Raw genomic sequence first — 16,813 nt, 5'->3', positions numbered from 1 at the left:
TGAACTACTTCAGAGAGTTGCAGTCTACCAAACTCACAAGTAAAGAAAACCCTGTATTTTTCAAGATGTATTAATTACTTGATGGAAAGTAATAATCAGAGCAAAATAGATCCAGATGCTAACAGCTGATATACTAATATGTGACATCATATTTATTTAATCAAGCAAATCCCTAAGTATCAGGCAATGCTTTTAATGTACTTATACAGAAATGTTTTGTAATTCCAGTAGTTTACAAATTCATGATGGACTTCCTTCCAATGCACATGGAATCCATGACAGGCAGGACTCCAGGTGTCCAGGTCTTTAAAAGACTGAATGAAAAGCCAGCAAGTCAACAGCAGTTTCAAACACTGATAAGGTTTTATTTTCCCTTGATCATTCTTACTGGTATCCATAAATTGACACTTCTGCCAAGGGTCATAGATATTATGTAAATTATGTTATTATAATTACATAAACTAAATGATAGGTATCTTTCTAACAGTGAATTATCACTCTCCATAATATTTCATTTTCTATCAATCCTAAAAATAATTTTTAAAAACTTCCCAAAGAATGTTATCTCCACTAGAAGCAGTAACTGCTATCCTTAAACATAATTGTGATTTCCCAGTTTTATCAGATATTCCAGGCTGCTAAAATTTCAGCATAATATTTCTACGTCATGTGGGCAGGCTGGACCACAAATTCCATTGCCTCTGATGGCCAAAAAATTAGAATCTGTTAGTTTCAGATTTCGAAGAGGTCTTAGAGATCACCTAGTCTCAACACTTTATTTGTCAGACGAGGAAACCAACACCTGAAGAAATTGTGACTTGCCAAAAGAGAACAGCTAATTAGATACAGAGTGACTATGAATGATGGACCATCCTCACTTAGCTGGAGTAGTAATGCATTACTGCCAGTGCTTCGAGTGTTGCAGAGAAGCCATGACTCTCGAGCAGACTGATCTGCTCCAGCACTTGCTTGCTAGCTTCAGATTTCTCATCTCTGAAATGGGTACAATCACGTAGTTACCTCCCAGAGCTGTTGAGAAGATTACATGTGCTAATGCCATTTACTGAGCTCCTGGCATAGAGTACAGTCTCGTCATCCTTTTTGTTTACTTTTACTTCTGTGACTACTGCTACAGCTACCGTCATCACTGCGACGGCTGCCCCGACGACTGCTACTATCATCATATGTTCATGATGATCTCTGAAAACAAAAAAGATACAGAAAGATGCCCCCCAGTGCTACCTCAGAGCACCTCCTGGGTTTGCTGGTACTTCCCATGTGAAAACGGGTACACCATTTATCATGAGGGGTGGAGGCATGTGATTTCTTAACTATTCACAGCTCACAAAAAGCTCACAGAAAGAAAACAGACATCAAATCACATTTTAAAATTCTCTCAACGAGTCATCTCTCGTTGCCTGAATGAATGTATACGTCTAAGAGCTCTACCGTAACACCTCAGAGTTTAGGTTTTGTTTTAAGTGGCCCTAAAATAAGGTGGTTTTGGAGTCTCAGGAATAACAAACTCCCTGGATGGGGTTAATCAGGATAGGGGGGTGTCAACCTGACACTAGGCTCCAGCTCTAGGGAGAGGATTGTACAGCTAGGTTTCAATGTACTCAAAAACGACCGAGCACCATGACTGTTTCCGCTGAAATGCTGATGGTAGGTACGTCTTGGAAAAGACAGAAAACCAAAGAAAGGTACATAATTAAAATAAAGTGGGTTTTTTTGTCCAGCACATTTTAACGAGTTTACAAGCACTTTCATTTTTTAAAAGAATTATGTTACCACCTCTTATCAGTAAGAAAAGTCCTTGGACTACACACTATCATTTCAGTGGCTTGGGTGGGAACTAATCTCAACAAGACCCCTACATGTGAGAGGTGATTACCCGATGGCTTGCCGCTCCAACAGCCTCTGGACTGGAATGGTTAGTTTCCCCAGAAAACGCTTGATGATAGGACGGCTCTTGGCAAATTTGTCTTTAATTTCAATTTCTAAGACATCAGTAAGGAGTGCAAAAAAGGAATATTTCTGAAAACAAAAACATAATATGATTCAAAAAAAGACAAATATGAAATTACGTACACCAGCTTATTATTCTAGAAAATGGTATCTCTTACATCAGAATAACACAGAGTCCACACTGCTGGAAAAATCTGCAACTGCTGTCAGTCCTCTATTCACTCAGAGCCAGGAATCTAACCTGAACCATGTCTCTCCCTCCTGGCAGGGCAATAACCATGCAACCACAGTGATGGGGACAGTGCCAGCCAGCTTTACACTTGGGGGTCGCTAAGTTTATTTAGTCATAACAGTTTAGTTTCTCCAAAGGGCCGTGAAGTTCAGTAACCGGCTTCATGGAAGAAGCACTTGTTTGAATTACCACAGCTGAGTCCAAGCACTACTCCTGCCTCTGAACAGCTGGCGACATAAACATTTTAAGCTTCAGTTTCCTGATCACAAAAATGGAGAGATGACAATCTCATTCCTTACACCCGCTTATCAGGCTTGCACTGGTAACACAGTTAAGAACTTTGTAAGCAGTAAATGTTGGGAAAACAAAGTTATTACTAGTATCATCATTATATCCACTGCGTGCCTTCTAAGGGCTCATCTGGAGATAAACTTCATGTCTCCTAGGCTTCTAATGTGTTAAATTAAGTGGCAGGCCTTTAAGAGTTATTTACGATTTGGAGATGGTAAGTAGTTCTTCAGGAATAAGAAAACATGCCATACTTACGTGCATGCTTAAGTCTCAAATAGCCACATCTTCTCTCCAATTGGTTTTAGATCCCCTGAAGTATCTCCCTCTCCAATGAAATACTTGTATAACATTGTTGGAATATATTTTTGCCATTAAACATTTAGGGGATGACGTAATCAACTTGCAACTCCTAAGTCCCTACAGGTTTGTCCCAGACACACTCACTACTGCTAGTGTGTGAAACGTGTCTTGGTTCCCTGAGAAATGGCAGGAGAACGCATGCTTTGCTCCCTGGATGAGAAACAATGTCTCTGTTCATTCTTGGACTTTAAACAGTTCTGGTGGGAAATGCCTTCACTTGATTCCACTGATGGGGTGCGCTCTGATGACAGGCAGCATATTGTAGCTGCGAGCAAGTCTGAATGCCACCAACACAATCTGCCTCCCCTCAGGATGGCGATCCTCCAACAGCTCGCTCCAGTAACCAAAATCCAGAAATCCAACAAACATTTGCCAAAGCCCGGAGGGAGAGAATATATGCCAGAACATACATTAATCTGTACTGAATATATGCTAGAACAAAGTATCATAATTTTAAATAAAAACAAGATCAGTATTATGGATTTTTCCTTCTGCCGCAGGCTACAATAGGGCTGCCACTGATCCTGTCCTTACACAATTTCGTTCCTCATGAATTTTTGCCCTGATTTTGATTTTAAAAAATATTGCATTGAAGTATCAATTTTGGACCCCATAAATCGTGCACCTGCAGGAAGTGCCTCACTTGTTTTCCCTGAGACCCAGCCCTGGCTAGAAGTGTTTCATTCTCATTGTACCTTTCTCACAGAACCCCTAGACACCTCAACTACCTTATCCATACCCACCAACAGCTCAGTGATACGGAGTCCAGAGGGAAGATACGGAGTTGGCTGGCTCCCTACCTGTCAGGTAGGAGGCCACCGACGACCGTCTTACCTCTCGGTGCCAAATTGGATTAGTGGTATTACTGATGATGGTGGACCTTCTCTCCTGCCCGTGGTGGGCGCAGGTGGGGAAACTGCTCTTCTTCCCTGGCTGAATGGACATCTTGAGATAAGGGTCAGGATTGAAGAACATCCCTTTCTTTAGCCCAACTGCCCTAAGATCTTTAAAGAAAGAAAGAAAGAGAGAAGGAGGGAAGGAAGGAAAGAGAGAGGGAGAGTAAAGGGAACGAAGAGAAAAGATTCATATACTCTGATTAGAACAAGCAGTTCAATGACAATTTGCACTGAAATAATCACATGGGAAGCTCTGAACAGAAACGATTCAGTAAAACAATAACAAAAAGTAATCCACACTACGATTGCTTACATAAGTGAGGCCAAGTGGGTTATGACTAATTCCGGCAGGGAGGTCTCCTAAGAGGATGCAGAAATGAAGCCAAACTTTTACCACCATCTTACACACCTAAAATGACTTTTCCTGGGAACTCTTTTGATTCTAACATGTGCATCCTCATCACCTTTTTCTCTGTGGCTTGGCAACCAGCATTGCACACAATGTCTTGAGAGAAATACACTGAGTAAACAGTGTATTTTTTTAAAAAAAGAAAATCAGGATGTTCCTTCATGAGAGAAAAGTGAAACTTCTACCTACACATATGAAATGACTTTAATTGAGGATGAAACTTCAGAGCACACATTCAGCCATATTTAAAATATCATATTCTACAAGTGAAATGAATGTTAGGGAAACACAGGAGACCAAAAATTTCTAAAATTTGAATGCTATCTGCTATATTAAATAATTGTGAGGTTATTTTTCTCAACAGCCTGTTAAGTAACTTAAATATTTGATGAAGGTCCCATAATTCATCTTAGATTCACTAGTCATTATTTCATACTCTGCAGGAGAAGGAAAGAAGAGAAAAGATTCAAATACTCTGATTATGGTCTGGCTAAGGTCTGGTTAGCAAAGGGACCAACACTTTTAAAAACAGTTAAGCAAAAGGATAAAAAAAAAAAATGTCAGGACATAAAGCGGGCTCCACTGGGTCTCCAATGCCTTTCTGAGAATATCAATTTGAATAAGGTTGGCCTGAGAGCTAAGTGATCTTGAAAGCTTCTGGAAGAATAGACTGTTTCTAGGTAACTTTCTGCAGTTATGAATAGTGTAGGGAGGTTCTGATCACTGGTTCAGAAAGAAATTCTGTGGATAGCCTCTGAACCTTCAAAGACCTTTGGATTACCCAGACCAGCTGGAAAAGAGAGCCTTTAGAGTAACCCTACATTTTAAGAGGTCACTAGGGTCATCCTGCTCAAGCCCATTCCTGAAACAGAAAGTCTTTCTTAGAAGGAGTGAATCTGCCTGGGGTTGTCCTTAGAACCATATTCTCTAGCGAGCACTCCCAGGAGGTGGCTCTTCAATGGCCAACAAAAACTCGTGGCCTAGATATGTGTGATAAAAACAGACCAGGACTGTCTAATGACTCATAACCAGCAGCAGAGGGAGGCAGTCTCATATGTCAGAAAAGATTGAAAAATTCAACCAAGAGGGCCTTATGTTAAGAACACAGTGTGAAATCCAGTGAGATCTTTGATCTGCAAGCCAATGGGAGAAGAGGAAGAAGAGGAAAGAACTAGACAGGCACTTCAGAGAAGCTGCTGTAATCTCATTAGCCTCGGAGTCCCTATTCCTGGCACTTCATAAAGCATGTAGTCATTATTAATACAGAATTTGCATTTTCCTGTCAATTTAATAATACTACATGTTTTCACTTGGCTTTATTTGGCATAAAAAGCTTTGAGAGAAAAATGCAATTTACGTATTTATTGGCTTACCTTTCTTGATTGTGCTCGCCTCGGACTCAAAGACAAAAGAGCGCTATTTTTTAGGTGTTAAATCTACTCCTCAACAAGGGATTTCTTTGCAGTAAATGAGGAGTAACAAGCCCAGAAATGGGTGCCATGAAGCCTGACAGAGTTAAATTATTCATGCAAAACATTCCTTTGATCAAAAAGCATTCACCAGAAGATTAAGCCACAGCAATGAAAGATGTCACTGTTAACCCTTTTCTACAAGGGACACCATACAAACAAATCTTCATTAATAAATACAATAAACTACCAACTATTTGTAATCTGATTATTTAGTTCACTTTATCCATCTCCTCTTCCCTCTCTCTTTTATCTTTTATAGATTTTATTGCTCATAAATATCTGTATCATCTAACAGACCAGAGGAGGAATCAAAGTCACAAAGGTGTGACACATTAAATATTCTACTTTAAAGTCCTACTTGGAGACGAGGTTTAAGACATTCATCAAAACAATTTTTGTCTTAGCTGTAGAGTTCGTTATTTGTATCCCTACTTATCCAAAGATAATCACGAGCAGAACATTTGCAGACATTCTTCAGTGCTTACATGCTCTCTGTCTTTATTATCATCCACTGTCAATATGCTACAACCAGATTAAGAATTAGTTTTTTAGAATTACCATTATAAAACTGCTTTCATCTTCTATAATTTTTAGCCATTTCTGTACATTCTACAAATAGCTGATTATCTGGTAAGAAATAAAACCCATTTTCAGTGGCCAGCCTCCATGTATTGAGGTAGACGTTGGAAAAAGTTGTATATAAAGAAAAAGCACTTGGCTTTACCCCAAAGCTTATTTCCTGCTTTTTAGGAAAATATACTGGTATTTTCACCTTCTACAAGGTCATTGTCCCACAGTGATTTAATTAACATCCTCTCTGGAGTCAAAATCAGTCTGTGTGTGTCATATTTGGAATGGTGTGGATCACTTGAAAGCTTAGGAGAATGCTTCTAAACAGAAGAAAACCATGGTATGGTCAAAACAAAGTTTTCTGAACCACAGAGGTTGGCTAATTGCTCCCTACCTATAAACGAAGGGCTTCTGTACCTCACCCTCTCAGGACTACAAAGGTCTAAAGCACAGGGAGCCCGCTGTACTGTTTTCAGGAGACAGACAGACAAGGGGGTCGGCTGAGGAGTGCTGTCACAGGCGGTGGTATTAAGTGCTTTCCTAAAAACCCAGATACACTTAAAACCCTGAGGGTTCCAACCAAAATATATTTATTGGCCAAATTTGAACTATAGGCCACCATTTTACAACCTCTGAGACTTGCCAGAGAACCAAAGCAAAAATGGTTTTCATAGTAAGCAATCTCATCCTGGGGAGAAGAAGGAACATGCCAGAACAGACAAGGATTCCCGGAAGGCTGCGGGCCAGGAATGAACTAATGCGCACACCTCCATCATATGTGATAATTGTGTATCATGGACACGTCTTTTCAAGATCAGTCCTCTCTCAATCTTGAGAACATCTATTTTCATTAACAACACTTTTTTGCAGCTAAGAAAAACTGAATCTAATTTAAATTTCAGAAGCACTAAACCAATGGAAAAATGAAAACTAAATGTCTTGCAGTGACAGACATCTGTTAGACTTTATTTTATATGTATTGTAGGACTGTTGCCTGTTTTAAAAGTCCATTTCAAATACTGATTTTCTTAGAGTATTCTTGACTTTATGACTGCCAATTTCTTTAAAATCAGTGGCTTTCAAAGTTTTTTTCAGCGACCTATGTATGAAATACATTCACTCATTATATACATTGTTAAGTGTGTATATTTTTGTGTGTGAAAATTTTCAATTTGTGTAAACTGGTTTTCTATAAAAAATATTTCTCTTTGGCAATAAATTCTGATTTTTTTCTATTCCTTTTTTAACTGCTAATTTCAACTAAAGTAATCTTACAAACCACAAATGAGTTCCAATTCACAACCTGAAAAGCAGTGCTTTAGTTGGTTGATAAACATACAAGCAATTAGAATATTACACTAACCTGAAAATAAACAACCAAAAATTGCTTTATCCACTTTCCAGTGTTTATGTGTATTCCTCCACAGAAATAAGATTACCCCTTGGCTTTTTTCCCCTAGTCTCTAAATTTTTTCCTTCTCTAGAGGAGGTAAGTACAAATTGTTTTCAATAATCAAAGCTCTACAGTGGGTTTAGCAGATACTACATCACAGTTTTTTTTTAAGTAACTATACATAGTTATGGTCTTTTTATCACCAGAAAACTTGCTAGGAGAAATAATTTCTGAGCTTATATCAGTAATCTAATTTTATCATGGTAAGAAATACACTTGAATTTCTAAAAGTATTAACAAAAGAAATAAATAACTAGTTCATATGTCATATATGAGAGTCTGTAGAAAGATGCGACTATTCATAACTTTGAAATTACACACCTCCAAACTGGACATCATGAGTAAAGACATCCTTACCTGACAATGTAAAGCTAACAAGTTTCCGAGAATGCTGATTTCCTGAAGCACCGCCTTCCATGCCTTCTGCCCCCATCTGCAGAGAAAAAACACATACCTGAAGTTTCATAGGAATATACCTCTCAGTCTTCCTAGGAAGCCACATATGTTTGCAAATATGATGATTTTTGTATCAAACATGTCTTATAATATATGTCTTCTCATATGCTACAAATATTGGAATCAAGACACAAATGCAGATTCTCAGAGACGAGAGAGAGGGTCTTACCTAAATTGAATCTTTACCCAAAATGCAACCAACATGAGCTTCTAAATTTCCTGGGATATAAATCAACCAGTTTTATGGTCTTTTATTTCTTTGATAAGCATATAGTTGACATGTAGTAAATGTACTTATATTTACTATTATGGCATTAAAACATTCACTTAAGTTAAAAACCAAACATCAAATTTCTTCAGATTTATTAGGAAAACTAAACAAGTGATTTATATCACTCTCTTCCATATATATTTAGAATTCTCCTCTCTTGCTAAATATTCCTGAGTGACCACGTGGATGTCCCATTGCCCTTGCAGGCTCCTAGTTTATTGTGCTACTGGTACACAGCACGTGCTATTAGAATTAGCAATAATTAGAATTAGCAACACTATTGTACTTATTATTGTACTCGAAAGATTTCGTAAAAGTAGATGCATTATATCTCACTTGAAACCAGTCATTTATAGAGCACATAGCAGAGTAAGTCTTTCTCTCAATTTATGTACAATTAGTGCTCAATTTATGGTACACAAGAAAAAAAGGGGTTTGTGGTTCTCTAAAAAAGAAGTCCACAGTACTGTAAGAGACAGAATGGAAGGCAGGATATTTCTTGAATAGTTATGAAACAGAAATCACATTTTAATTCTAAAATTTAGATTAAACCCTTTCATTTCACTTTGTGGCACTCCCCACCTCTTTTAAAAATCATACACCACCAAGAGATAAAACATTCATGAATTGAAGCAAGGTTGAGGAACTTCAAAATAAATTCCATTCAAACTTTGAAATATAAATTTTACTTCCTTCTCTACTTCCCATACCTTAGTGAAAACTACTTTGTGTGACACTTTAACTGCCTCCCGATTGTTTCACATGTCATTTACAATATACTAGGGTACCATCCAGGCATCTTATATTTCCTTCCATCCAGATGCAAAAAATAGAACTGGAGGAAATAACTGAGAAACCCTATAAGGAAGTAAGGTGCCACTCAAATCGTATGGTCTCCTTTCTCACATATCTTTTCGCAATCAATCAAGAATTGAAAAAAGCTGCATCTTCTCTATCATTTGCACTTTGACGTCATTGTCATTCATCAGAGTACACAGTGATATGTGTCACTTGGAACAGGAAATCCTTCGCTTCAGGGACAGATAAAGACGCCCATCACTCACTGCCATGTATTGTTTCCACACGGGTTGCTGCTGAGTTTAGTTTTCCTGGATTGAATCCATGCAGGGAGTTTATGTAAAAACCTCTCTAAACACTGAGTGCAGATGTGTTTATTACCACTGAAGTCCCTCTCTCTGGCGGTAAGGTTTAGTCTTTCCTGGCTTTATTGTCAGGAAGGGTAAAATTGAATTCTCAGTATTAGTTCACGTGAGCGTTTCACCACAGTTGTCATAAAGGACACCGTTTATCTGTGAATTCTTACTATTACTGTAATAGCAACATAAGCACATTTACTACACATCAACTGTACGCAAGAATTGTTTCACATTAGCTTTCTGTCAGATCGTGAATTACATTTTACAAGGAGTGTCTGTCTCAGGTGTCATCTGCACTACCTCACTATCTACCACTTTCCAGCCCAACGGTGTGTTTGGTGAAAGCAGGACGAGACAGTACAGTGATGCTCTCTGGCCAGTTTGGTGATGTCTCTGCTCTATTTAACCCGGGAATGATGAGTCAGAGGGACACAGCACATTATAATAAACCACATGGACTTGTGGAGAGCCAACCCAGTGTCATCAAGCATTAAAATATGGTTTCTATTCTTTGCATCTGGTCATGGAAAAATCATACTAAGAAGGCTTTTTGAATATCAATGTTGTCAATCAGTCACAATAACTAAACACATGTCACATACCTAGGTGACCATCATGCTGTCACATAAACACAGTGCTCACCCCACAATGAAAAGTCCATTGGCACAGCCTCTCGATAGTGGATCCAGACCCAATATCTCAAGCGTGGTTGCAAATCTATTGACCACCCATTCCATTAGTCAGCCTTTGAACCAAAATATTCTACTATGATTGCCAGTGATGTATCTGTGAAGCTTTTAAGATGCTCTAAAGCCTATCTGAAGCAAATTTTAATTATCTCCAGCTATCCACAGGCTTTGAGAGAATAATCTCAATGTAAAAATCAATGGAATGAGATCAATACTCACCAGGCTGTAAGCTCCTGCTGTCATCAACGATATCTGATCACAGAAATTGCTCAAGTCTAAGAAAATCTGAATCTAGAAAATCATGTTTGGAAGCTACTATCTAGTTTCACACACATTAATTTTTCTAAAGTTTTATTATAAACAGCTCCACTTTTCCAGCTTTGTAATTTTTCTTTTTAGAATATTAACTTTAGTATATTTCAGTGCTTGCTATGTGACATGGCAGATTTTGAAGTCAACCGTTATTATTCTCTTTGTGGACCTTCAAAGTCTTACATAGTCAATGATGGTTTTTGTTAACATTCTATACTTTGTTCACTACAGTGGGAACTCAAATATAATTTAAACATGAGCAGAGTACTTAGATATTGACAATTTTGCACATATTGTTCCCTCTGCCCGAAATGTTCTTCCCTTCCACTCTTCACCTAAGTAACTCGTACTCATCCTTCGGATTGTCCTACAAACATTGTCCACTCCTTCTTCTAAGGCCTTCCTGATCAGGATGAATTCTGCTAGCATGTGCTCTCATAGCCCCACTTCACTGCCCCTCATACAAATGATCACTCAAATAATACTATTTAATTTAATTGACGTCTCTTTCCCCAACCAGATGAGTGAGAGCGAGGACTATGTTTTTGCTTATCATTTTATTCCCAGTGGTGGGTATAATGCCTGCCACAAGCAGGCACCCAGTGAATATTTGTTTAAGTAAATAAATGAAAGGGAAAGACTGCTTGATATAGCATTCGTGAGTCAGACAACTTCAAGATGCCATCTGCAGAGATTACTTTCTGAATTTCAGGGAGTGAATCTGTCCACTTGCCTATTTCCAAAAACACATCTATCTATAAACGTGTACACACATACGTTATGAAGAGTGTATATTGTGGGAGTCAGTATTTTTCTTCTATACTTTCACGACCTGATTTTTATTAATGACTTATAAAAATCTCAATGACTTACACACTCTTGGACTCTAAGAGTCTCCCACAACCGTCTGAGTCCAACCACCCATGTACAATGGAGTGCATCTTGTGAAGCTGCTAGATTCTAAAGTTAGTCAGTAAAGGGAAAAATTACAAAATTGTGAAAAGCAATCCTTAAGAAAGTCCTATGTTGGAAATGGACATACTTTCCTTCAAAAATCCAACACAACCAGTTTCTTCAAAGCTAAATTAGATCTCTCTTCAGTCGAGGACCTGGTGAAGAGGTTGGCTTCCACTGAGTGGCCATGTTGCACCAAAAACACATGTGGCGTCTTTAGTCACTAGAGCTCAACTCAGCATCGAGAGGGACCGAGCACCAAGACTTCCTGAGCGAACAGCACATTCATAATCCATATCTCGTACTCTTCTTGGGGTGACAGCTTGTTAAATTGACTAAACTGTTACTTTTCTCTCTTTCACTACTGAGTTCATGTAAATTAAACCCATGTAAGATGCAAAGCCACCATTTCCTACTAACTGGCCACCCAAAGTTCAAAAAAACCTTCTGCAATGGGCACTCACTAATTTGCTTCATGAGTGGGTTCCCGGAAGAACTGCCTATATACAGAATTGTTATAAATCAAGTCATATTTTTCCACTTATTTGTATTATAGGCTTAGGGAAACCATTCTGTAAGTTATTTCCTTTCCCAAAACGGCGCCCCCGCTGTTATGTGTTTCCTTTCTCATTGTTCCCAGTAACCGGGCCAGAGCCGCACTGGCAAAAATAGAAACCAAGGCCTCAGGGACTGAAGCTGGAGGAAGCCTGCATGAGGGGCGCTCACCATCACCGCGGGGTTCTTCACCGTGATGCAGGGGGTCGTGGCTCGCAGGGCTCCACTAATGCCGTGGTAGTACTTGAAACAAATCTTTATCTCCGCTGCAAAAGGATTGGAGAAAAACAGTAATTTATACACTGAAACAAGTCACCTAGGCATCACCTCTCAGAAAATCCTACTCATGACTCTAAGGGACCCCCTTTTCCCATCAGAGGCAGCAGATTATACCAAAGCCTGTTTGATTTTATATGCTTCTCTGAAATTTCTAAGAACATCCCAAATATACTAGAAAAATAGTGCACAAAAACAACACGCCAAAATATGAATAGATAGTGCACAGATTGAAAAAAAAAGACTAGCTGCCCTTTACTGGGTGCTCCTGCTGTATCAGACACAGTGCCACGTCTCCGCTCCTGTCACAGCAACCCTGGGAGGCAGAAGTTCCTGTCTCCATAGTGCAGGTGAAGTGCTGGGGTTTGCCAAAGGTCAAACAGGAAATGACCAAGTCAGGACTCAAACCCTGTCTATCAGATTCCAAAGCCTTCACTCTTAACCTCTACAGTATAGACAGACTGCAGCCATTGATGGAAATACAACAAGAGCAGTCTAACAAAGCAGGAAAGAATGCTGTAGTAGATTGCACTGAGAGGGTCTGGGAATCTGTACGATTTTAATTTTCCATGTACTTAAATGCCGCCACTACACAGGGATCCAGTTTAGGAAACACCAGAAAATTTGTATCTATATTTCCACAGGTGTGTATGTGTGCATGTATATATATTGTATGTAACTACAGGGGTGTGTGTGTGTGCATACATATATACGTATACATATATATATGTATATACACACTATATAATTTGAGCTTGATAAAAAGCAATACAAATGCCAATTATTGTTTTTGGAAAGTAACTACGATTACCATGAAGCCAATATGTGACAAAGATAAAACCCAGAGTCACCGAAATTTCTCCATATACACAGCATCTGAGTCACTGAAGTTGCACCGTGAGGTGAACTTTTTCCTGAGCTGTCATTTAATATAGGCAATGATGTTGATGGGCAGGCCCCAGAGGAGAGCCCCAGTCTACAGGAGTGGAGGTCCTCTCTCAACTGAGTCACCTGGATTATTAAAGTGGGGCCCACTGGGCGCTGAGGAAGTTCATCTTCCACTAACTTTCCTGACTGCATAAAATGCTTCCTACAGAGTAACTGGTTTACTTATTTTAAGAGAAAGCTATAATGAATAAAGAAAAATCTTCTTTTGGAGTATTTAGGAATATTATATACAAAGATATTATATATCCTGTCAATGAAAAAATACTAAATCACAAAAAAAGGTCTATCATGGGGTAAAATATTGAGTCCATTACGTTTGTTACTCATGATGCAGAGATTCACAACGTGGTCGGCATCATCCAGCTAAAGATTTTTACCATGTCCAGGTCGAATACATGCCCAGAACTATGCCAGACAGTGCAAGGGCATCAAAGAAAGGTTTCTGGTCTGGCAGGTGTTTTATAAGGTGGCTGTTATGATGACAAAATACAGGAGACAAGCCCAGAAAACGCAGAGCGCCAGGTAAAAGTGTGGAGACCGTGGGGAAGGTTCGTGAGGGCACAGCAGAGTCAGGAAGGCCTCACGGAACAAAGAGATCAGGACTTAAACCTGCAGCTGAGAAAAATGGGGTTAGAGAGAGTCAGGAGTGAGGGGTGGCACACAGGGAAGCAGGAATGAGCATGCTGGCTTGAGGACCAGCAGGACCACTGCTGCAGGAATACCAGCTTTACTATGATTTCCCTGGGAACTGCCGCATCAGTGACTTTTCCTGAGCACTGACATGGGTTTTAGTTATTATTGCAATTGTAATAGCTGTCTGGGTATGAGCCAACCCCACTGTCCCACTTGCTTTCCTCCAAGACCAACAGCATGTATTCCACAAGAACAAAGCTAAGCAACAAGCCAAGCTAGGCAGGAGGACTGAATTCTGCAGGCATGAGCTCATTACTATCACATTCTAAGTGCCGGGAACCAGCCGTCTGTGGATCTGCCCGCAGCTGTACCTCACAGATCAGATCAATGGCCAGTGAGTGAGCAGCTCATTCTTCAATAAAGAGAAATGCATTTACAGAAAACATCTTCCCCAAACTCCCTCTCAAGTTAGGATCCTGTCGCTTCTTTTTCTAAGCTTTTGTTAGTCAGCTAGGTAAGACACAATGAGACCTCAAAAAAGAGACTGATTATTTTTATCTGTAAAATGTTAATAGCCAGACCAGCTTGCTAGCTGAACTGTTTTGAGTATCATTTTGTTCCTTGCTAAAACGAAAATCTCCAACCTGAATGATAAATTAGAATCCCTGAAGCTATAAGATAAACTTATTCTGAATTGTGCAAAGCAGAGTTCATGGACACGATCACCAAAAACCGCAGAGCTGACAGCTCCACGATGCTTTAAGATTCGATGTAAAAAAAAAAAAAAAAAAAAAAACCAGACAGAATCACAGACATAGAAAACAAACTTATGGTTACCAGGAGGGAAGAGGGTGGGGAGGGATAAATTGGGAGTTGAAGATTTGCAGATACAAGCTACTATATATAAAATAGATAAACAACAAGGTCCTACTATATAGCACAGGGAACTATATTCAATATCTTGTAATAACCTATAATGAAAAAGAATATGAAAAGGAATATATATATATATATATATAAATGAATCACTATGATATATACCATCGTATATCGACAACATTGTAAATCGCCTATACTTCAATAAAAAAAAAAAGGAAGAAAAGAAAATATCATAAAAGGAAAAAAAGATTCAGTGTGAAGCTAAGGGGACTTAGCTCACCAGTGCACAGGCTGGTCACCAGGGAGAAAAACCCAGTACCAGACAGAACTAGTTGTTTGTACCTGGACCGAAACTAGCCAGTTCCTTCAGCAGGACACTAGTGAAGACTTCTGCCCTCCCGCTAAAATATAGGACTATTCCATGCTGAGTGGGAGTTTTCATCTTCACATACTATTTAGTGTTTCAGGAGGTTACTCAAGATTTTGAAAAATGGTGCAACTAAGCGCCACCTCCTCTGAGGGAGAGAGAGGAGAGAGAGCAGCATTTTGATTGATGTCCTAGAGCCTTTTAGTTACGAGAAGAGGTAAGAATTCTGGGAAAAATACTCAAAGGGGTGGAAAAGGGAAGTTGGTCTTCATGCATCTGTGTTAGCTTTGCTTTTAACCTCTAACTGCAAGAGGAAAACAGAAAGCTATTCCTGAGACACAGATACAAGAACAGGTGAAAGCAAATGCAGGTGTGATGACAGAGCAACAGGTAAGGGAAGAGTCCACTGTCCACGAGGCCAGCCCTGCCCCCAGGCAAGAAAGACGGAGGATACAGACCAAGGGGCATTCTATCTGAGAACAGTTTCCACACAACCTGATGTGGCAACAAAATCCTACTGGCCTCAAATTATAGAGGGGGAACATATACAAATATTCCTTTGGATTATAAAAAGCAAGAGTATTTTCACCAAAAAAATCAACTTATAAAAACCACGTTGCCTCAGAGGGCAGCGAACCAGGAGAAGGGTGAGGACTCGCACAGTAGCCTGCGAGCACCTGCAGTCTGCTGGGTCGGTGCTCACCTGGGAAGGAAGAGTGAGTTGCCCGAGTGGCATCTTTTCTCGCCCAGGTCCCTTCTGAACAGCTGAAGCCAATCATTAATCAAGGAAGTATATTTTGACCCCTTCGATAATCTTTGGACACTTTTGTTTATAGAGTTACTAAAAGATTTAGTAGCCTCTATTTAAATGCTGACATAGAAGCCCTTTTATTTTTTTAATTTTACCTTACTAACTTCCATAAATACCAATGAAGATGTCCCCCAGGGCAACAGCATGCCAACTCCAAGTCCACATCAGATGGGAGGGTGACTGTTATCCAAAGATGGTACTTTGTACTTGGGGGGAGTGGAAGGTGGAAGGAATTTACACTTGTTCCTAAGGAAAAGGTTTCTGTAATTGTGTCATTCTGACATTGCATTTTTAAAGCAATCATTCTACCATCGGTTTAAAGGAAGAATATATTTCTGGGTTTGTACAGAATAAAATATTTCTAGAAAGATCACATGAAACTGGCAAAAGTGGTTGCCTTCAGGAAAGGGAAACTGGTGACTGGGGCATGAAGTTGGAGAGATATTTACCTGCACTTTTTGTGCCTTTTAAACATTATGCTCCTTTCAACTCTTTTCTATCCAAAATTATTTTTTATTTCTTATTTATTGAAGTGTAGTTGATTTACAATGTTTTGCTAGTTTCACGTGTACAGCAAAGGGATTCAGTTATGCATATATATGTATATTCCTTATTCAAAAATTACTTCTTAAAAACAATCTCAACTTAGCTACATAAACTCTAGGCATTGGTATAAGATTCTATTTCAAGCCCTCTCTGAAGAAGGGTTCTACTGGCCACTCCCTGCAAGAAGTGGTTTTGTTTCAAAAACTGAGATCTTTGAAACACCATCCATCACCTTAAATAGCTCTAAGAGTCACTTGGACAGTCATTAATAGCTTGCTCCTATTTAGAAAATCTGTGCTTTTCTCAGG

General features: G+C 39.2%; 1 protein-coding gene across 4 annotated transcripts in view; it reads right to left on the bottom strand.

The window, feature by feature from the left end:
- Nucleotides 1-16,813, bottom strand: part of HECW2 (HECT, C2 and WW domain containing E3 ubiquitin protein ligase 2) — a 334,372-nt gene that overhangs the window by 116,393 nt on the left and 201,166 nt on the right. For all 4 annotated transcript variants that reach the window (XM_032480136.1, XM_032480138.1, XM_032480137.1 and 1 more), the window contains 4 exons: nt 12,217-12,311; nt 8,009-8,084; nt 3,686-3,855; nt 1,895-2,037 (listed from right to left, as the gene is read on the bottom strand). In XM_032480136.1, the coding sequence (XP_032336027.1) occupies nt 1,895-2,037; nt 3,686-3,855; nt 8,009-8,084; nt 12,217-12,311 (484 nt within the window). The remainder of the gene's footprint in view (nt 1-1,894; nt 2,038-3,685; nt 3,856-8,008; nt 8,085-12,216; nt 12,312-16,813) is intronic.

This window comes from Camelus ferus, chromosome 5 (assembly GCF_009834535.1).
Source record: "Camelus ferus isolate YT-003-E chromosome 5, BCGSAC_Cfer_1.0, whole genome shotgun sequence".
Lineage (NCBI taxonomy): Eukaryota > Metazoa > Chordata > Mammalia > Artiodactyla > Camelidae > Camelus > Camelus ferus.
This window is presented reverse-complemented; position numbering and strand designations above follow the sequence as displayed.